We start from the raw sequence: 21,375 nt of genomic DNA on the forward strand, positions 1-21,375 counted from the left end.
GTTCGACGCTGAAACCTTCATAAGCCTTATTTGAATGGGATTACATTTACATGGGGTTCTGGGGTAGTTCCATTACACAGGTTTTGCTTTGTGATTTTATTTCCCTTCAGGTGTCAGTGTTTTGTCCTTCTTTTAAATCGTTAAAGCCCGAATTGTAAACTCAGCATCTGAGGAACTGAGTTCAGTGATTTTAAGTTTAGTCTTTGATTTCATGTGCACCTCATGCTGGAAGTCAGTGGTATCAGTGTATATATATGTAACCTCTTCAGATGTTAAAGACTTAAATGTAAATGAAAAATGCATGCATTATAAGAGGCACTGAGCTGTATGTGGTGTGAGCGGTGAAACCTGGACTACACACGCAAACTGGGAAAGGATTTTCAGAAGGAGAAAGAAAATGAAAGCATTAAGAAAACGTGTAAAAAAAAATGTTCCTGATAAACTAATCCAATCTGAATAGGGTTATAAGGATTTTATACAGTCTGATCAACACTTTTTCTTTCTTTCCGTTCTTTCTCAGATGCTTGTGGCCTAATGACATTTTCGGCAGCGAGAAGGACAACGCAGTGCAAACCTTGCTGCATATCTACTTCCGTCACCAGACGCTGGGTCAGACCGGGTGTGTAGCCGTGGTGGGGCCGAGCAGAGACCTGTCTCAGGCCAGCGGTCGCCTCATGGAGCTCAACCTGCAGATCCGCGAGGCTTTACGCCAGGCACAGAGCTCCCAGAGCCACATTTACAACCAAACCCCCACAGCCGAGACCCAGATCAACACACACAATACAGTCCTCAGCTCAGGACTGTGAGAAGACCACGCAAGACAAAAGCCTAGACTCTAGAGACTTGGCAGTGGGTTCCAGCAGGGAGCAGAAGTACGCTGTCTTCAGTGGGAGGGGCTGGGGGATTTCTTGACACTTCACCTTAAAGGGCTAATGGACGTGTGTGTGTGTGTGTGTGTGTGCGCGCGTGTGTGTGTGTACATGTGGGATTATATTGACTTTAACTGTGCTACAGACACAAAATCCTTTTTCTCTTCTTCTTTTCCTTGCTGTTTTTGTTCTTTCTCTGAAATAACGTGCGACAGCTGTGTAAAAAACACTGATTGACCAGACTGAGGAAGAGATATCTGACGACGACGATGACGTTGATGATGCTAAACTGGAATCTTTAGCTGATCGACCTATGACCTCTGGTGTGTGTCCCAAAAAACAAACGAGACAAAAACAAAACCAGACCTGTGTGTAGAGCACTGGGATCGTAACGGTTGTTTTTAAGGTGGTTGGGTTGCTATGGAAACAGTGTATACAAGTCCTATTTTCCTCATCAAACGCAAACCAATAAGTACATAAAAGTTTTCAAATGCATGCTTGAAAGTGAGAAAGCACTGCAAGAGCTATTTTTTGAGAAATCTATTTTTTATTAGAGCTAACAATCCTAGGTTGTAAATGTAAAAGGGTATTTAATGTATAATTGAGAAGCGAGGGCTCGGCCCTCAGACTCTGTGTAAAGAGAGGATTAACTTTATTGACCTGCGTCCAGCAGATACTTTAGCTTTCACTGGGTTGCTCTAACAAAACTCGTACTCTATAACCAAATAAGTAGCTGCCTGTAGACGACCATAGACTCATGTTTCAGTGTGTGAGGAGGTGTGTGCGCGCGCGCGCGAGTGTGTTAAGTATGGCCGATCTTTGCACACACATTCTCACATGCACATTAGCACATTAAAATGCACACACACGGTGCGAACTGGCTGCAACTCATTATGGAAATGTCAATAACTTATTGTACTCTGTATATATTTTAGAAAAATGTATAGTGTAAAAGCAGTATTTTTTCCCTTGTACATTTGTGTAATGCACTGTTCAACCAGAATAGAGTATGAAGCTAATGCAAAAAAAGAAAAATAAATCAATAAAAATTTAAAAAGTAAAAAATTAAAACAGTCACTAACTAACCTCTCTGCCCTAAATACACCAATCTTATTTTCAGCTTTTTCTTTTAACCAGTAAGCACGGCTGGGCGGGGGTGGTGGGGGCAGACGGACCGGCCTTGCCCTCGTCCCGTCTCCTGAGCCGTTGCTCGGACATATGCATTCCTTAATCTCCACTGTGATCTTCACGTTGGCTGGCAGTCTCCTGCTGAAGCCATGCTTTATAAAGTCCCTGCTGTGGGGGAAACTGGGGGCCGGTGGTGGTGGTGGTCCATGCTGGCTCGGTGTAATCTCCCAGACCGAGGGCTGCACTGATGATGGGTTGTTGGCTCTGCTGCGCTTTATCAAAAGCACTGTGCTGCTTTTTCGCTTGACCACAACAACATGAAGCGCTTACTTTACAGCATTGGAGGGACATGACGATGTCACGGCACATTTTGTTTTTTTTCTTTTTCTTTCTTTAAAGTCACTGTATTCATTCCTTCGAGAACTTCTTTCTGTTGCTTGTCTGGTACATTTTGGATGCTGTTCTTAATTATTTAATGGATATATTATTTACCTGGAGAAAATAGTTTTTATTTAGAGGTGCATTATCTGATTTTTTTTTTTTCCTCATGTTCCTTTTTGGTTTGTTTTGGTTTTTCCCTCTGTCATCTCATTCACCTGCCTTACCCTGTCCTGATTAAATAAAAAGCAAATTGAACACATCTCTCTGTCTCCTTCGCTCTGTGTGTGTGTGTGTTACAGGAAACAGGTTTTTGCCCAGAGCATTGTGATTAAAAGCAGCTCCACAGTCACACTGAGCTTCACTTGTTTTGTTTTAGCTCACATGCTGAATAAACAGATGTTAAACATGCTCATAGATAGATAGATTCTGTGACTATGAATCTTTTGGAGAATGAGCTCTGCTGACTCTGTAGTGTATTGTAGAGCAGGTGAGACAGATTGTCCATGATGGAGAGCAGTTTGTTCAGTGACCTCCTGTTCCTCACGTCTCCAGTGATAGCTCTAGCCTAGCCATTTAGCTTGTTAATCCTGCTGGAATCCCTGGCACTAATGCTGCCCCCTCAGCAGACCACAACACAGTAAATGGCACTCACCACCACAGACTGGGAGAAGATCTTCAGCATCTTGTTACAATTTTAGGTATTAAAGAATATATTATCTGCATAGTCAGGTGATATGCAAGTCTACAAGAAGCTCAGCATTTTCTCTTCATGGAAGATGATTAAGAAGCCACATGCTTTTATTCAAGCCGCACTGCGAAAGCATGCAGACGGATCACTGACGCTCTGGAGTAGAGCTCTGCACCAGACCTGATATCGCAGAGGATCTAACAAGGTCTCAGGACATCAGATCAAGCTTGCTGGTAAATAACACAGGAGTGTGTTGTGCTGCATGATGTGTACACTGAATCTTAACCTGTAGCTTTATCAACTTTATCCAGCTCCAGGGTCATTGGTTTATATAACATTTTATATTTTGGGAAACTGTTCATCAGATAATGCAGGCAGGTACAAACAAATAGCAGCACAGGGGAGGGTGGGATATTCTGACCACTCACTGCAAACAAAAACTCTTAATTACAACTTATTGAATTACAATTTGTCATTTGAGATTTTTCTGAACATCCTTTTTAAAAATAAATAAATTCAAGAGCAGCTACAGAAGAGGGTTGCTTTTGCTCTTGTGGAACCTGGAGATCAAAATTTACCAATATTTTAACCCAAAATATAAAAACCATGATTGAAATAGCAATTACTTGCTATACACACAGGTTTCTTTTAACACCCATGGATCTACACATTTCATTTAAATATAAAAATCTTCCACACTTCCAGGGAAGTGGCACTACTTGCCAGTTTCCATTCAAAGCAAAAATGAGGAAAAGGGCAGGAAAAGGGAGAGATTTTAGATATAAAGTGAATGGCGACATTAACCAGGTTTTAATAGTCACGGTTTCAGAAGATTTGGATTTTAAGCTTTAGCAAGCTGCCACTGTTAAGCACTTGAGCAAGGCCCTTACCCCTCTCTACTCTAGTGCTGGATCAGGGTTGACCCAATGTTCTCACCCAATCTTCCTACAAGCTGGGATATTTGGAGAAAATTTTAAAATGATGCTGCATGTTATAAAATACATCTAATGCTGGCTTTGACATTTTAACAACTTAGAAAGGTCAATGCAGTTACTAAAGTCACGACAAAGCACAGGACACCAGCACTGCTGTTCATGTAGATTTATTTTCCACTTTTCCCCAAAATGGTTCACTACTGGGAATGCTGCTGTTCAACACAAGTGAACAAAACCAAAAACCACCAGAGTCTTTGGCAGTGGCACAAGGCTTCCCTCTTAAAGATTTCTGTTCCAGTCCCCAAGGTCATCCCCAATGGAGGCCACAGATGGAAGATCCTTGGCCAAGCATTCATTAAACAGCAGTGAACCGCCGTCAGGAGGATAGATTATGCGCTATATGATGTACTTAAAACTGAAGGTGCTGTCGCAGGAGAGCCGTTTGCCTTTGCAGCGACCGCACAGGTCTTGTCGGTGCGGCCGTTTAGGATCCACATGGCGTGCCGTTCCTGGACAAGTGCAGCGCGCCTTCTTGCAGCTCTGGAACAAGAAACGCGAACAGTCACAATCTTCAATAGGTCTCTAAAAGAGGAGGAGGAGTTAAGGTGGTCAGCTTACCTGACAGGTTATGTCCTCTACCCGGTATGGGTTGAAAGCTTTCTGGCATGTCCTGCAAAACTGCTTGAAATACACCTGTAAGGCAGGACAATGTTTAGACAAATAAGAAATGGAAAAATATAAATAAATAAATAAATAAATAAATAAATAAATAAAATAAATACTGCTGCTACCTTGTTTGTGCCCTGAACACACCACACGTAGGCACTCTCCCAGCGAAGGTTGCAGTCTCTGCAGTGGTAGAAGCCGTACTTCTGCTCCAAAAACTATCAGTAGGAGAGGTGGTGATGGTTAGAGAGTGGACTACAGGCACCACCATGTCCAGTGAGTGGACCAGGTCTCCTTAATACTCCTTACAAGACAATACTGAGACCTGAGGGTTTCCTGAGACACTGCCATCTTGGGCATAAGCCAGTATAAAGTTTAAAACAGAGCTATCAGTCATTCAAGCATTTCATCAGGACATGTATATGGATTTAAGGTGTAATAAGTTGCTTTAAATGCTTGTGCACTTGTGCTGCAAATCTAAATGAAGCATGTTTCCACCAAGAACAATTTCTCCAAACACCTATGGAGTCTCACCTGGAAGCGCACTCTCCCCTTGGACTTGGATTCATCCTGACTGCTTTTCTCATTCTCACTCTTCATTTCATCATCCACTTTTATCTGCTCGCTTTCATCGTCGCTTTTACCGGGACTAAGCTTTGGTTTGGTTTGTGTGTTTTTTGGTTCCTTGTCCTCCGCGTCCTCTTCCTCGCCCTTGACTGTGCTCTCAGCTTCTTCTGTCTTTTCTCCGCTCTTCTTCTTCTGCTGCTGCTTCTCGGCATCATCATCATCATCATCATTATCATCATCTTCATGGTCCTGCAGGAGAGCCGCGAGTCCCCGCGTGGCGATCGGGGAATACACGGCCTGCGTGCGCGGGAACCGAACCCCGGGACTCACCGGGCTGCCGGGACTCTGACTATCCGATCTGCGCCTGCGCACTGCGTCCCGCCGGCGTGCAGCCAAAGTGCGTGGTCCAAGCGAGCATTGCACCGAGGCGTCGGCTTTCGGGTTCACCTGCACTCCCACGTCCTTGGTGTTGGCTTTGCGCAGGCGCGGTGTGAGGTTCGGGTTGATCTGCGACAGGATGGATTTGAGCTGCGCGCGGTGGTAGTTGTTGAAGTAACCCTCGCCGTCGCCGTACGCGCTCAGGTAGCTCTTCTGCCTCCAGCTCTTGGGCTTGGGGCATCTGTACGAGTAGGGGTTGTACGAGGAGTAAACGTAGCTGTCGAGTGATTCGTCTCCGTACGTAGCCATTTTATTTTTTATTTTTTTTATTACTTCCGCTTAGCCACCTGACGGGGCGGATAAGGGCAAGTTAAGTAGGCGGAGAGAGAAGTGCGGCAATTAGAGCCAGGTGTGTAATTACACCCAATTAACTCAAGCTGCCTTCAGTAACACAGACCATCCATCCATTGTCTATACGCGCTTTATTCCTAATTAGGGTCACGGGGGTCTGATGGAGCCTATCCCAGCACACATTGGGCGAAAGGCAGGGGTACACACTGGACAGGTCAGACCCTATCATCTCACACTGATAAACAAACAAGCACACACTGGTACCTCAAATGGAGTGGCCTGCACTTTCTCCAGACCTGAATCCCATAGAAAACCTATGGGATCAGCCGAGTCGCCGTGTAGAGGCTCGTAACCCTGCACCCCATAACCTCAATGACCTGAGGGCCGCCCTTCAAGAAGAGTGGAATGCCATGCCTCAGCAGACAATAAATCGAGTCGTGAACAGCATGAGACGTCGTTGTCAAGCTGTAACTGATGGTCAAGGGCACATGACAAATTATTGAGACATTGAGATTTTTTGTTGTGGTATACCCTCCACTGTTGTTGGCTTTTGTTTCAATAAATTGTTTGAGATGAGGAAATCACCATTGCATGCTTCTACTTAAATGCTCTACTTTCATGATATAATATCACTGTAGCGTGAACTTTTTACATTTTCCATAAATTTCACCCAAAAGCCAAATATCCTTAACTTTTTGTGAATAGTATATATATCCAAAGCTCTGTGGACACCTGACCCTCACACCCACATGGGCTTCATCAAAGTGATGCTATAAATTTTATAGTATGTCTCTGTGTGCTGTCACTTCTTTCACTGGAACTAAGAGACTCGAACCCTGTTCCAGCATGACGATGCCCCTGTACACAAAGCACAGAGCTCCATGAAGACATGGTGTAGAGGTTAATGTTGGAGTGAAAGAACTGGAGTGTCCTGCACTGAGTCCTGACTCTGACTCGACCCCACTGGGATGAACTGGAACACTGACTGAACCCCAGACCTCCTCACTCTTACAACATCAGTGTCTGATCTCACTAATGCTCTTTTAGCTGAATGATCACTAATCCCCACAGACACACTCCAACATCTAGTGGAAAGACTTCACAGTAGAGAAGAGTGGAACGCATTATAACAGGAAACAAAGGGGGAATGGAGTTTGATGTTCAACAAGCTCAGATGAATGTGATTTTTTAAATATGAATGTTGCCTTAAAGTATAGTGGATGATCTTCAGTACAGTGTGTACATGAAATCCCACAATGCACTGCAGTAGATTATAGTATAAACAATATACCTTAGAGCATGGATTATAAATGTATCAAATAAGGTTTAGTCTAAACCTTTAGAATTAAAAGCAACTGTTATAGAACAGCTCTATCTTTAGCTCAGACCTACCTGATGTGAAAACACTAATGACCCTGGTGTTTGAATAGCCAGATTATGTTTGTACGGCGGGGTCAGTGAAATTTATTAATAGTTAAAGATCTCCCAAAAGTTGAGAACCCTTGCTCCAGAGCGTACAGAATCCACACAACACACAACAGCATAGAGCTGGCCATTATGATGCTTTTATTAACAGTATACTTCTATACCTGACTCCTTCATCTCATTTACTGTAAACATATAAAGTCAGATCAACTCTGTCTTTTAAATAAAAGAAGTAGTGGTGGTCCTGACCATACACCTTAGTGGTCATTTGACTGATTCCCACTTTGTTCATACACACTAACACTGAATAAAAGTTCTTCCTCAACTTTATTTCTGAGATTTAGTGTAAGGCCTTTATTTTAATAATACTATAGCTGAATTATGTAAATGTTAAAATATTTATAAGTGTCATTATGATGAGCATTTAGGAACAGAAATGGGTTATTTAGGGAACTCCAACTAAACCTAAGTACAGATTGTCACTGAAGAATGATCATTGTAGATATAATACATATTTAGCCCAAGATTAAGGCATAAGTTGTATATCTTTTCCCCTAGTTCTTCTGAATAGAGGAGTTTCTCAGACATGCGATGAGTTTATCAGGTCTGGTTTTGGATGAAAGGCTTCAGAGGTCTTAAACGCTGTATTTCTCTTCTAATCTTCTAATGAGTAATGAGAAATGAAATTTGCGTTACAGCTTTAATACTTCAGCAGTGAGCGATTGGCATAAAAACATGGAATGTCACAATGTATTGCACAGTTCAAGCCTCTGTTCACAGTGATGTCCCGTTGTTTTGTGTGTTTTCTACAGAGGTGTTGGGCTTCCTCTTCCTCCCTGAGTCTCCAGCTCAATGGAGTTGGGATTGTTTACGGTAACCGAACCGTACGCCGTGTCAAACGGCCCGTCTTCCTCCTCCATTCTCTTGTACGTGATGTTGGTGTCATCGTCGTCTTCTCCGTTCAGGTCCTGCTTGCGAAGCACCTCGGACCTGTAGGCGCGGTACACCAGGATGATGACGGCGGCTTCGGCTGCCTGGAAGAGCGCGTAGAGCAGTGGGAACATGTACATTGCCCCCATGAGCTGTGGAGGGAAAGTCAGCTTCAGGATGGCCGTGCAGAGCTGGACGTTCTGGCAGCCCGTCTCTAGTGATACGGTCCGGCAGCTGTTGGGTGGTAGAGAGAAGACCATGGCCAGCCCATAGCCTGCTGCGTATCCTGCCATGGGCATGAGCACAGCCACTACGTACACGGCAGGAGGGATGGTCTGAAGCAGCTCGGGCCCCAACATCACACCTGTCATGATGAACAGCAGCACCAGGGTGATGAGCATCAGCCACAGAGACACCTGGGGGACAAACAGGATCAACAGGTACAACATTAATGATCAGAAACTTCTGTGTTTGATCCAGATCCAGCACTCTTACAGTCATTTAAATCTATCTGATCTCCAACCTGATTTCTCACTGCACTGTTTAGGCGTGGGCCATTTAACAAATATATCACATCACAATATTTACAAGACGTTTCTGTGATACATGATAAGCTTCACGATATACAGACTTATACACACAAACTGCCAGCAGTACTGTAGTGTGTTTGTATATTTATTAATAATTATATTGTGCATAAAAATGTTATTTGTATGCCACTTTTAACAATTTACACTGTCACAAAGCGGCTTTACAGGAATCTATAAATTCTACACTTAAAATTGATCTTTAATGAGAAAGTTGGAGGTGAAGGTGGTGAGAAAAAAACGTCCTGAGACGATATGAGGAAGAAACCTTGAGAGGAACCAGGTTCAAAAGGAAAATCATCCTCATCTGGGTAACACCATAAACTGAGATTATAAATCATATCCCTTCTATAACTGTGTACTATATGGTCAAAAAAGTGCTAATTAACAGGTTTACGAGAAATTCTGAGTGAAGTAGTAAAGTCTGTTTTGTTGTATTGAAGCTAGTAACTGCTCAGCGATGGAAACTTGATTGCAAAACTCTTCTTCAGGCATAAAGCTACCCAAAGAAAAGCATCCACAACCATCTCTTTATGATTTCTGTGTGATTATATCCACACCACAGGGATCTCATGCTCTTCATGCTGTTCATGTGAAGCCACATGTGGACAGAAAAAGTGTATCGTGACAATTTATCATGATATTGATATTAATGACAATTTATCATGATATTGATATTAATGACAATTTATCATGATATTGATATTAATGACAATTTATCATGATATTGATATTAATGACAATTTATCATGTCACTATTACTGTTATTACTGTGAGCCGCTTTAAGCCAAAAAATGGAGATGTTTGGTTGTGTCCATGTTCAGCATTGTCATGTCACACTCCACAATTGTCTTTAATATGAAGCTCATATGAAAGTAGATACTCAGAGGTATTATAATCATAAGTATTTGTGTATGTACTTAACCTACTAGGGGCAATATATTCATAGAAATGTTGCAAAATCTTCAAAGTAAATGTTGGTATCAACCCCATTTCTGCTCCCTGAGACCCTCCAAACGTTTGTTCATAATCAGCTAAAATGTGAAGGTGTTTCTTCACACGTCTCAAAACAAAGCCAACAGAGTCCTGACTCACTTTATATCTGACTCAGAGCCAGAAAATCATTCATTAGTTTATACGTCATATAAGTCAATTTCCATTCAGCAGTGTACTGGTATAAAGGGTTAATTCAGTTCCTTGCTTATTTGGTGATCTTACAGCACACTCTTTATTTGAGCAGCTCGATGGTTCTACAGTATTCTGATGTATTAGTAAGTTGTTTTGGATGCACAAATCTGTCAATCGTGTACAACTGACTGTATGATTGAGCATTAAAATAAAAAACTGTTTATTATAACCAGTACTCATAATCAGCAACATCTTGGATGCGTTCATGGCATTCTCCGGGAAGTTTAGAATCGCAGCAGTGGCAGGATCACTGCTGAAGTTCCTCATTGTGTTCTCAGATTATTATAACCAGTACTAATGAGACTTCATAGCAGGAGAATGCTTTAGGTTAGCGTGTTGTATTGATAGAAACCTATTTCCAGATATTTCCATTCAGTTTATAAAATGAAAGAAAATACAAAAAAGATTCCCCTGATTAAAATGATTTATTAAAACAGATTTATGTATAAACCAAAGACTAGGGGTCACCACAGAATGATGGCCGTCTGACTCAGAGGACAAATGAGCAGAGCCATCAAAGTGACAGTGCTGCCTGCTCTTATCCACTTCCTTTAATTTACAGCGCTCTCCTCCCCCCTTTACCCAGTAAAACACACACACACACACACATCTTGATACCCTTTATCGCTTGGCTCTTCACTCTTTCCTTCCCTCCCTCTCTTTCGTTCCCTCCCTCTCTCTATCTCTCATTGAACACCAGGCTCTTATCAAGCTGCTTGTTGATAAAATTAACTGAAAGAAGGATCTCTTGTTCAATTTTATTTTCCTGAACATTATTTCTCTCCCAAGGCCCCTGTCCAGTTTACTGTATCACTGCATTAGTCTTTTGTTTAGAGCACTAACTTCGTATAGTTTATTTCATTAATCATAAAGGTCTGTTGGATGATGACTGGCTTGAAAATGATCAGGAGAAAGGTTTGTTCATTTCTTCTTAAAAATACTTTCTTAGGTTAAGCATCATTTGTGCAGCAGATTGGACAGGATTGATTGATGAGTCCTAGACCGAGTGAAGTCCTAATATGAGATCAGAAGAATTTAGGTTTGTTTTCAAGGCAAGTGTAAAAGCTGAAACACTTTACAGACCATCATGTGATGTATCAGTAAGGAATAAAATACATCAGAGTCTATAACCAACTATAACCATTTTGTATTCATTAAAGACAAAGCACACTTCTTATAGCATTTGACACACGCTCTTATCCAGAGTGACTTATATTTATCTCAGATGAGCAGTTGAAGGTTGGCAGTGCCAAGATTTGGACTCATAACTTTCTGAACTTTACTTTTTCATTCTAAGTTAATTCGACAAATAGAAATACAGCTTGTCCTTATCTGCTAAGTCATCTATCATGAAGACTTCTCAGTGTGTGAGAACAGCTTCACTTGTGTCTCTTAGAAAGCCCCAGTGCTGTAAACTAAAACTAAAATAAACTTTAAAAGAGTACCTATTCTAAATAAAGCAGCAAATATCCCCTGTGTGTGTGTGTGTGTGTGTGTATACACCTGACCCTGTTCCAGCATGACCACACCCCTGTACACAAAGCCCCTAAGCTCCATGAAGACATGGTGTGTTAAGGTTGGAGTGGAAGAACTGGAGTGTCCTGCACTAACTCAAGTTGAGACTTTGACTCAACCCCACTGGGATGAACTGGAACAGTAAAGTGGTCACTAAATCTAGAATGTGATGTTTAACAGGAACATATGGGTGATGTGATGGTCAGGTGTTTAAATATTTATTAAATCCTCAGCTTGCATACTTTACTGATCAACCATCTCTCAGGGCACAAGGAAGACCTGCATCAAGACTCTTCTCTGTTCTTGTACTGAGGTGGTGGAATGAACATCCCCTAGATGTCCAAACAGCTGGCCGTCTTCAAAGGACGTGTAAAGACCTACCTCTTATTGAAGTACTTAAACTTGTACTAAAAACTAAAACATGTCTCAACACAGTCTTTAGGCTGATGGTTTCTTAATCCATGGCCCAGTGAACCAGTATCAGGATGTGTTCATTGCTTCAAAGCATTTCTGTAAGTCTCTCTGGAGAAGGGAGTCTGCCAAATGCCATACATGTAGAGTGTAACTGCACACAGCCCCTATGTGCACACTAGACTACAGATTATTCACTTCTTGGCTGCGTGAAAAACCTGAATACAGTGATCGTAACATCTAGATGCACGCGGTTTGCTACGTGGCCATACCTTGAGCACGATGTCAGCAGCGCGCGGATACCGGGACCTGAGGGCGACCCCGAGTCCGATGGGGATGAGTGTACTGCACACGGTGAGAGTGACGGCGCCCAGCGGCAGCAGCTGCACCACCGGCGTGTCGATCCACGCGCGACTGTACAGCCACAAGCACAGCGGCATGAGGAGCAGCGCCAGCACCGTGGAGGAGATGGTCATTACAACACTGACCACACACACACACACACACACTCGTTACAAATGATACCAGGCTTATATGCTATAACATAAATTTCGAGTTTTATTAAACAAAAATGTCAAACACTTAACAAATATACTAAACAAATATACTACTTTTAAATCAGCTAAATGACCTGTTCCGTTATTCATGATGTCCAGCGACTCTACAGGTAAATGCGGCTCCTTAAAAAACCACTAGTAGGTTCTTGAGAAAATTAAAATAGCTGGTCTAGATATGGACATGTTTATGAAAAAGGTATTTCTGATACGAGTAGAAAATCAGAAGCGTAAGGAAATTCAGTAGAATTTTATTTAATCCGTTATTCAATCTTCACCTTAAACTCTGGACAGAATTCCTTTTTTTCTTTAAGTGTTTTGTACAGATTGTTTTAAGAATATACATAATATACAAAATATTACATAATAATTATAATAATAATTAGAAGAAGAAGAAGAATGAGGGTGATGAGGATGATGACAGGAAGAAGGAGCGCGTTTGGAACAAAGACCTTGGAGGAGAGGTGTGTGTGTTGTGTACCTGAGGTTCATCTCGCCGTTGATCAGCAGGGTCATGAGATTCGACAGGTTGCCCCCCGGGCAGCAGCCGCACAGCAGCACCGCCACGGCGGCCACGTCGTCCAGAGAGAAGGCGAGCGCCAGCAGGAAAGCCACAAGCGGCATGATGGCGAACTGGCAGATGGCCGCGAGCAGCACCCCGATCGGCCTGCGCACGTGCTCGCCCATCTGACTGACCTCCACCGTGCAACCGAGCCCGAGCATGGTGAAGCACAGGATGAAGCCCACGAACACGTTCATGCCGTGGCTCAGCGGCGAGTCCCAGAACGCCACGACCGAGTGCGCAGGTAACGCCAGCTCCTCCGACGCGCTCCAACTCGCCAAAGCAACGTCCGGGATCTTGGACGCGTTCATGGCATTCTCCGGGAAGTTTAGAATCGCCGCAGTGGCAGGATCACTGCTGGAGTTCACCATTGTGTTCTCAGATCCCGGGAGTAAGCTAAGAGCAACCCGGAGAGCCTCTGACCAACTGCGCGTTCAGCAGCGCGCGCTCATGGTGACGTGACACTGGAGTGTGCGGGGAGTGCGCGCGCGTCCGTTAAGGTTGCAATGGCACCTCTGATGACACATGCATCAGCTTAGACACTCAGATATGATCTACATAATCATTCAGCGATGATAACTAGAAAAATTGAATTTCTGTCCTGAACAGAATAAGCACAATCATAACTGTGAGAGAGTCAAACACAAGTAGGGCGTCTTAATAGTGTGCGTAACCAAAACGTGTAAAACACACTCTCTCTCTCTCTCTCTCTCTCTCTCTCTCTCTCAACTTTAATTGAATTTAGAAACAACCAACACACAAACACGTCTCCATGTCACCAAGCGCGCGCCACATTCTCTCTCTCTCTCTCTCTCTCTCTCTCTCTCTCTCACACACACACACACACACACTGACAGAACACAGTTTTTAAAGGAGTCTCCTCCACATTGTCTCCATCTGTACCAGTAAATCATTCAGCCATACCCCTGTCATCACAGTCAGTGCAGATGTTTCGGATTTTATTTCCACATCTTCACATTGTCCACATCTGCACACGGCCCACAAAAAAAAACCCCGCCCTCAGAATCGACCTTGCTTAAAAAACAATTCTTCCCTCTCATTAGTCTTCAGTTCGCCTCTTCACCTTTCACAAGACGTGACCACTCTGTGAGATTAAACAGGGTTTTATATCTCCTGTCCACATCCTCATCGTTTAAGATGCTGAATTTATAGGTGCAGTGTGCATGGGGTTCAGGCTTATGACGCATTTCACCCTCCATCTGTTTATCAGCTAAAATCAGAAAGCTTTTTTTTTTATCTTACTATTATTATTATTATTATTATTATTATTATTATTATTATTATTGTTAGCTGTAGTATAGAATAATGGTTAGTAGTATGAAGAAGATGGAGGCGAAACTGACTGTTTAGTAAAGTACAAGGTACACCTGCGTAATGTGGACAGTCTGGAACAAGCTGCTGAATCCTTGGCGTTGTGCAACGTCTGTGTGTGTGTGTGTGTGTGTGTGTGAGAGAGAGAGAGAGAGAGAGAGAGAGCTCTACATGAATGATTCACTTTTATTGATCCGGGAATCTGCTGCTGCTTTGACACACGGTGCGTAAAGCCTACTGTTATTTTTTTACTAAAAATGATTTAACTTCTATCCAGTCATTTTTAATATAACTCCTTTATTAATCATTTAACCTGCAATAAAACGACTTAGTCTAATCCTAACCTCTGACTACTGGACTGGACGTGAAGTTCTGACATTATTTGCTTAGTGACAAGTTTCCCTCTGACCGATATTCCGGTCAGAGCTGCTGAAACTCAGTCTGTAAGAGATTTAAAAGGGAAAAGAAATCTGAAAATTGAATTAATTTCTATTCAGAGTTCAGTAGAGCTGAGAGGTAAGGTATTCATCTTATTTCATGCTGCTGTTGTTATGAGCTCAGCTACACCAAGAATAGTTTAGATTCTGGTATTCACATGGAAGAGAAAGCACTTTATGTGCATACGTATTTTATTGCATTTACATTTCTGGTTTATTTAATACATAACATGCATTTATTACGCATTTATAAAATTTCTTAAATGCTGGGGATCTTGTATGATTTTCCTTAAGATTCATAAGTCTCTCTCTCTCTCTCTCTCTCTCTCTGTGTGTGTGTGTGTGTGTGCCATTACACATGTTTTCCCCTTCAGATGGAGTCTCGCGGCCTCCTCGCGCTCGCGCTGATCGTCTGGTTCCGCTGCTATGGCGCCCTCTCGTGTCCGGTTCGCTGCACGTGTCACTTCGGCATCCAGTCCACAGAGGCAGTGTGTCCAGACGCGGACCTCTCGCATTACCCCAACGAAGGTCTCCCAGGTAACACCACCTCCCTAACCATCCAGTTCACCAACCTGAGCAGCGTCTCCGCCAAGGAGCTGGGAGCCACGCCCCTTCTCCAGGAGCTCCACCTACCAGGAAACAGACTCGGCAGCTTACAGGAGGACCTGCTTACTGGTCTTTATCACCTGCACACCATAGACCTTACAGGTGTGTGTGTGTGTGTGTGTGTGTGTGTAAAGAAGTGAAATAAAACCTTTACATACTTATATGTTAAAATGTTTTGCCACAGCACACAGGGTATTGTATGCAACACAGACTTTACAGATATGTTTGTGCACGTGTTTATTGAGCATGCAGAAGTTTGAGATGTCAGTCATGTTCATTACCAATTAAATGATTGAAGAAGAAGCATTTGTCAAGTGTACATTACAGCACAGTGAAAATCTTTTCTCTATATAGCGCAGGTTGTTAGGAGGTCAGAGCACAGGTCCAGCTGTAATACAGTCATACTAGAGAATGTTAAGGATCTTGCTCTAGTGCCCACAGTGGTAGCTTGGCAGTGCTAGGACTTGAACCCCAGTCTTTCTGATCAGTAACTCAGAAACTGAGGCCACCAGTGCCACCCAGTGATTAGCAGGAGGTTACAGGGCTACTCCCAGTTCAGAGATCTCCCAGTCAGCATATGGAGAAACTGTGTGTCCAGGCAGCTTCTCCATATGCTCCATTGAGATTTCATGTATAAACTCATCACCTTGGGGTGATTGTAGCTCAAGTGGTTAAGGCTTTGGGCCATTAACTGGAAGATCAGGGTGCAAGCCCCAGTAGGGCCAAGCTTGAGCAAGGCTCTTAACCCACCCTGCTCCAGGGGCGCTGCATCATGGCTGACCCTGCGCTCTGAATTTTACTGTGCAATAATGTATATGTGACAAATAAAGACAACTTAACCTCACACAACCACTCACCACGAGAGATCCTGTGGACTCATTAGTGTTAATCTTCCCTCTTATTAAACCATTATGAAGCTGCTATAGAGGAGACGCTATACTGTGTGTCATTGGTTTTGAAGGAGATTTTCACACAGGCTGTTCTGTACACACAAAAAACAGTTAGCATTAGCGAACAGAGCTATATTGCGGGGAGATATTTGATCATGCTATGCACTAAAATTTCACAGCATTCACCTCGTGGTGGTTTAGTGGTTAAGGTGTTGGGCTAATACTTGGAAGGTTGTGAGTTCAAATCCACCACTGGTTCAAAGGCCCTTAACCCACAGTTGTATAAAATGAAATAAATGGCAAGATGCTCTGGATAAGAGTGTCTGCCAAATGACAGAAATATAAATGCTGTAACTGGATTGTGGAACTTCTCCTTGCTTTAGAGTATTCAGACTTTGGTTGTAAATATGAATTTCCCCTTTAGGAAACCAGTTACAGGAGCTGCCTGCTCGGGTGTTCTATCATGCCCCGCTCCTTAACCTGGTTCTTAAAGACAACTGGCTCACCAGCGTCGATGCCGACTGGCTGCCCACAAACAGCAACCTCACATGGCTTGACCTGTCAGGGAACAAGCTGAAGAAAGTTCCCTCTGTTCTGCTGGAGAGGCTGAGCCACCTAGAAACCCTGCACCTCTCCCAGAACCTGCTGGAAGTGCTTCCAGCTGAGAGCCTCCACTCCCTTCATGCTCTAGAGAGACTTTACCTGGAAAAGAACAAACTTCAGACTCTGGATGAGAAAGCTTTCAGCCACACCACTAACCTGACTCACCTGTTCCTTCAAAAGAACAAGCTGCAGACTCTCCCGGCTACAGTGTTCCACGGCCTGGACCGGCTGCAGTACCTGGACCTCTCCGAGAACCAGCTGACATTTCTGACACCTGGAACCCTTGGTTTAGGGATCAGCTGGGTGGAGTTGACCCTGAACCCTTGGCATTGTGATGCTAAAATAGAGTACCTGTGGAAGAGGATAAACAAGGTGCCAGTGCAGTCCGAGCCAAAGTGCGCCTCACCCGAGACACTGAAGGACAAAGCCATCACAGAACTTACAGGCAAAGAGCTGGGATTGCCGGAGTGATGAAGAAAAAGATGAAGATGAGATGGAGGGAATAGAGAAGAGAGAGAATATAAGAAATAGAAAAAGAAAATGTGGTTAGAAAATAAAACAGCAACAATAAAGCAAATCAGCTGTAGCTTCATGTTGTGTTGAAGAGCGCAGTGATAAAAATTCAACAAAAGTAATGTTTTCTGGTCGAAAATGACAAAAATAAACCCTGTGTATGATGAAAGACATTTTTGCTCAGTTGTATTTCTTCAATTGTTACCTCTGACCTCCGAAAATACTACAGATTAACACAACCTCATACATAAGTTTCTGGTTTAACACTACTTTAGTTGTGTGTGTGTGTTTGTGTGTGTGTGTGTGTGTGTGTGTGTGTGTGTTGGGGGGTGGGGGGGTTCAACTTCTTCCTCTTCTTCCAGATCAAATAAGTCATTTTTTTTCCAAATTATAACATGTGCAATAAAGAAGATCTGCTTCATGAAGATTTTAGATATTTGTAGAGAAGAGGCCAACCCCATGTGGACCTTGAGGACAACAACCTTTTAATCAATACACATAATAACATTCTATATATGTTGTATCTCCATCATTGAGCATCTGAAGGCTTCAGCTTGGAGGAGTTGGTGTTGAAGCTATAATTAATTCAGATGTTGAGATCATTTATGAGTTGCTCAGGAGCTCCTGGTTACTCAACTCCAACTGACTATATGACTGTAGAGAGGATTTTATTCATAATCACACTCTCTGGTGTTTATAATCACACTCTCTGGTGTTTATAATCACACTCTCCAGTGTTCCCCCAAATGAGGATGAGGTTCCCTTTTGAATCTGGTTCCTCTCAAGGTTTCTTTCTCTTCCATCTAAGGGACTTTTGCCTTTCCACAGTCACCACAGGGTTGCTCATGAGGAATACATATGAATAAATTTAAATATATTCTATATAATTAGGGCCCAAGCACTAGCAGTGCAAAGGGCCCTCTTGTTCTTCTAAGGATTTTTTTTTTCAATCATCTGGGCACTTTTGGTGGTCTTATGCTCAAAAACTCATGAAAATCAGCAGACAGGTTGGAATCTGCGGCCATTAGGATGTCACTGTGGCTCGGCCCTGGGCGTGGCACACACCCGTCATAGCGCCCCCTGGAAAATCTTGCTGCATAGCTGATACACACTTGCATGTATCCATGTAAAACTTGGTACAAACTTAGATCTCATTGAGCTGAACAACTTTCACTCTGCATGTCATTAAGTCTAATCCATAGGAAGTGAGTTATTTTGAGTTGTTTGCAAAACACACACAATGGAATTTGAAATACTCCTCCTAAGGAATTGATACAACCGCCACCAAATCCAGGCTAATATGATCTCAAGACATTGATACAACCGCCACCAAACCCAGGCTAATATGATCTCAAGACATTGATACAACCGCCACCAAACCCAGGCTAATATGATCTCAAGACATTGATACAACCGCCACCAAACCCAGGCTAATATGATCTCAAGACATTGATACAACCGCCACCAAACCCAGGCTAATATGATCTCAAGACATTGAGACAACCGCCCCCAAACCCAGGCTAATATGATCTCAAGACATTGAGACAACCGCCCCCAAACCCAGGCTAATATGATCTCAAGACACTGATACAACCGTCACCAAACCCAGGCTAATATGATCTCAAGACACTGATACAACCGTCACCAAACCCAAGCTAATATGATCTCAAGACACTGATACAACCGCCACCAAACCCAGGCTAATATGATCTCAAGACATTGAGACAACCGCCCCCAAACCCAGGCTAATATGATCTCAAGACACTGATACAACCGTCACCAAACCCAGGCTAATATGATCTCAAGACACTGATACAACCGCCACCAAACCCAGGCTAATATGATCTCAAGACACTGATACAACCGTCACCAAACCCAAGCTAATATGATCTCAAGACATTGATACAACCGCCACCAAACCCAAGCTAATATGATCTCAAGACACTGATACAACCGCCACCAAACCCAGGCTAATATGATCTCAAGACATTGATACAACCGCCACCAAACCCAGGCTAATATGATCTCAAGACATTGATACAACCGCCACCAAACCCAGGCTAATATGATCTCAAGACATTGATACAACCGCCACCAAACCCAGGCTAATATGATCTCAAGACACTGATACAACCGCCACCAAACCCAGGCTAATATGATCTCAAGACACTGATACAACCGTCACCAAACCCAAGCTAATATGATCTCAAGACATTGATACAACCGCCACCAAACCCAGGTTAATATGATCTCAAGACATTGATACAACTGCCACCAAACCCAAGCTAATATGATCTCAAGACATTGATACAACCGCCACCAAACCCAAGCTAATATGATCTCAAGACATTGATACAACCGCCACCAAACCCAGGCTAATATGATCTCAAGACATTGATACAACCGCCACCAAACCCAGGCTAATATGATCTCAAGACATTGATACAACCGCCACCAAACCCAGGCTAATATGATCTCAAGACACTGATACAACCGCCACCAAACCCAAGCTAATATGATCTCAAGACATTGATACAACCGCCACCAAACCCAGGCTAATATGATCTCAAGACATTGATACAACCGCCACCAAACCCAGGCTAATATGATCTCAAGACATTGATACAACCGCCACCAAACCCAGGCTAATATGATCTCAAGACATTGATAATGCAAAATCGATGAGGGATTGTTGATATCTCAAACGGTTCAGCCGTGAGAAGCCCTTAAACTTATGGCGAATAAAACGAAACAGGAAGTGGCTAATAACTTCTGTGTACATTGCGTGATCCACATGAAACCTTAGGATTATGTTAAGCATTGAAAGCAGATCACACTGATATGACAACTGTGAGTCTTGGTCATAGCGCCACCAACTGGCAGCAGGAAGTGTGTCATTTTTTGAAATCTCTAATATTTGTCCCTTTCTTTCACCTGATTTGGTTCAAAATCAGTCAGAATAATGACAAGACATGGCTGATGTGAAACTGTGAAGGAATTTTTGATACCTTGAATCGTGTTACTATGGCAACGATTTACATGAGAACATAATAGAAGAAAATGAATCTTCTCATATCTTATGGGTAGAAAAGCCTAATGTTCCAAAATATTTCCCATAGAGAGTGTAAATGTTTATGAGAAAGGTCAGTGTGGCTGGTCCCCGGGCGTGGCACAGGGCTGTCACAGCGCCCCCTGGAACTTTGTCAGAAATATAGCTGCTCAGCTCATCTTCACTTGCACGTTTATGCATGAGACCCAGTATACATTTAGATCTCATTGAGCTAAATGACGTTCATCCACCTGTCATGGGATCTGCTTAACAGGAAGTCAGTTATTTTGGGATGTTTGAAAAACACACCCAATGGAATTTGATATACTCCTCCTAGGGGATTTGTATGATTTTGACCAAACAGGGTCCAATATGATCTGAAGACATTGAGGATCTAAAATTGTGAAGGGATTCTTGATATCTCAAACGGTTCAGCTGTGAGGAGCCCTTATGGCGAATAAAAGGAAACAGGAAGTGGCTAATAACTTCAGTGTATATTGAGTGATGTACATCAAACCTCAAGTTTATATTAAGAGCAGAAAGCTGATCACACAGACATGACTACTATGAGTCTCAGTCATAGCGCCACCAACTGGCAGCAGGAAGTGTGTCACTTTTAGAAATCTAATGTTTTGTCCCTTTCTTTCACGTGATTTGGTTGAAAATCAGTCAGAATAATAGCAAGACATGGCTGATGTGAAACTGTGAAGGAATTTGTGATATTGTGAATGATTTTGCTATGGTGAGGATTTAAATAAGGACAAAATAGAAGAAAATTAATGTTCTTATATCTTAACAGTGGAAAGTCCT

The 21,375-nt window shown here is 42.8% G+C and overlaps 4 protein-coding genes across 15 annotated transcripts in view; 2 read left to right on the plus strand and 2 right to left on the minus strand.

Annotated features, from left to right (window-relative positions):
• The window catches only part of fryl (furry homolog, like), a 99,160-nt gene extending 96,523 nt beyond the window's left edge, over positions 1-2,637 (plus strand). For all 11 annotated transcript variants that reach the window (XM_058379043.1, XM_058379038.1, XM_058379034.1 and 8 more), the window contains one exon: positions 521-2,637. In XM_058379043.1, the coding sequence (XP_058235026.1) occupies positions 521-806 (286 nt within the window). In that variant the 3' untranslated portion in view covers positions 807-2,637. The remainder of the gene's footprint in view (positions 1-520) is intronic.
• Positions 2,638-4,159: 1,522 nt separating this feature from the next.
• zar1 (zygote arrest 1) lies at positions 4,160-6,259 on the minus strand. The gene is made up of 4 exons (XM_058379046.1): positions 5,202-6,259; positions 4,793-4,885; positions 4,620-4,694; positions 4,160-4,541 (listed from the first exon to the last, which is right to left on the minus strand). The coding sequence occupies exons 1-4, from the start codon at positions 5,919-5,921 to the stop codon at positions 4,398-4,400; spliced, it is 1,032 nt and encodes a 343-aa protein (XP_058235029.1). The 5' UTR covers positions 5,922-6,259; the 3' UTR covers positions 4,160-4,397.
• Positions 6,260-7,506: 1,247 nt separating this feature from the next.
• On the minus strand, positions 7,507-13,822 carry slc10a4 (solute carrier family 10 member 4). The gene is made up of 3 exons (XM_058379045.1): positions 13,055-13,822; positions 12,292-12,502; positions 7,507-8,734 (listed from the first exon to the last, which is right to left on the minus strand). The coding sequence occupies exons 1-3, from the start codon at positions 13,504-13,506 to the stop codon at positions 8,195-8,197; spliced, it is 1,203 nt and encodes a 400-aa protein (XP_058235028.1). The 5' UTR covers positions 13,507-13,822; the 3' UTR covers positions 7,507-8,194.
• Positions 13,823-14,529: 707 nt separating this feature from the next.
• Positions 14,530-17,687, plus strand: si:dkey-90m5.4 (leucine-rich alpha-2-glycoprotein). 2 transcript variants are annotated; one of them, XM_058379048.1, is made up of 3 exons: positions 14,530-14,690; positions 15,279-15,612; positions 16,825-17,687. In XM_058379048.1, the coding sequence occupies exons 2-3, from the start codon at positions 15,279-15,281 to the stop codon at positions 17,472-17,474; spliced, it is 984 nt and encodes a 327-aa protein (XP_058235031.1). In that variant the 5' UTR covers positions 14,530-14,690; the 3' UTR covers positions 17,475-17,687. The 2 variants fall into 2 exon arrangements, with proteins under 2 accessions (XP_058235031.1, XP_058235032.1); XM_058379049.1 differs by lacking the exon at positions 14,530-14,690 and adding an exon at positions 14,837-14,983.
• The last annotated feature ends 3,688 nt before the right edge of the window (positions 17,688-21,375 follow it).

This window comes from Hemibagrus wyckioides, linkage group LG25 (genome assembly GCF_019097595.1).
Source record: "Hemibagrus wyckioides isolate EC202008001 linkage group LG25, SWU_Hwy_1.0, whole genome shotgun sequence".
In the NCBI taxonomy this organism is placed as follows: domain Eukaryota; kingdom Metazoa; phylum Chordata; class Actinopteri; order Siluriformes; family Bagridae; genus Hemibagrus; species Hemibagrus wyckioides.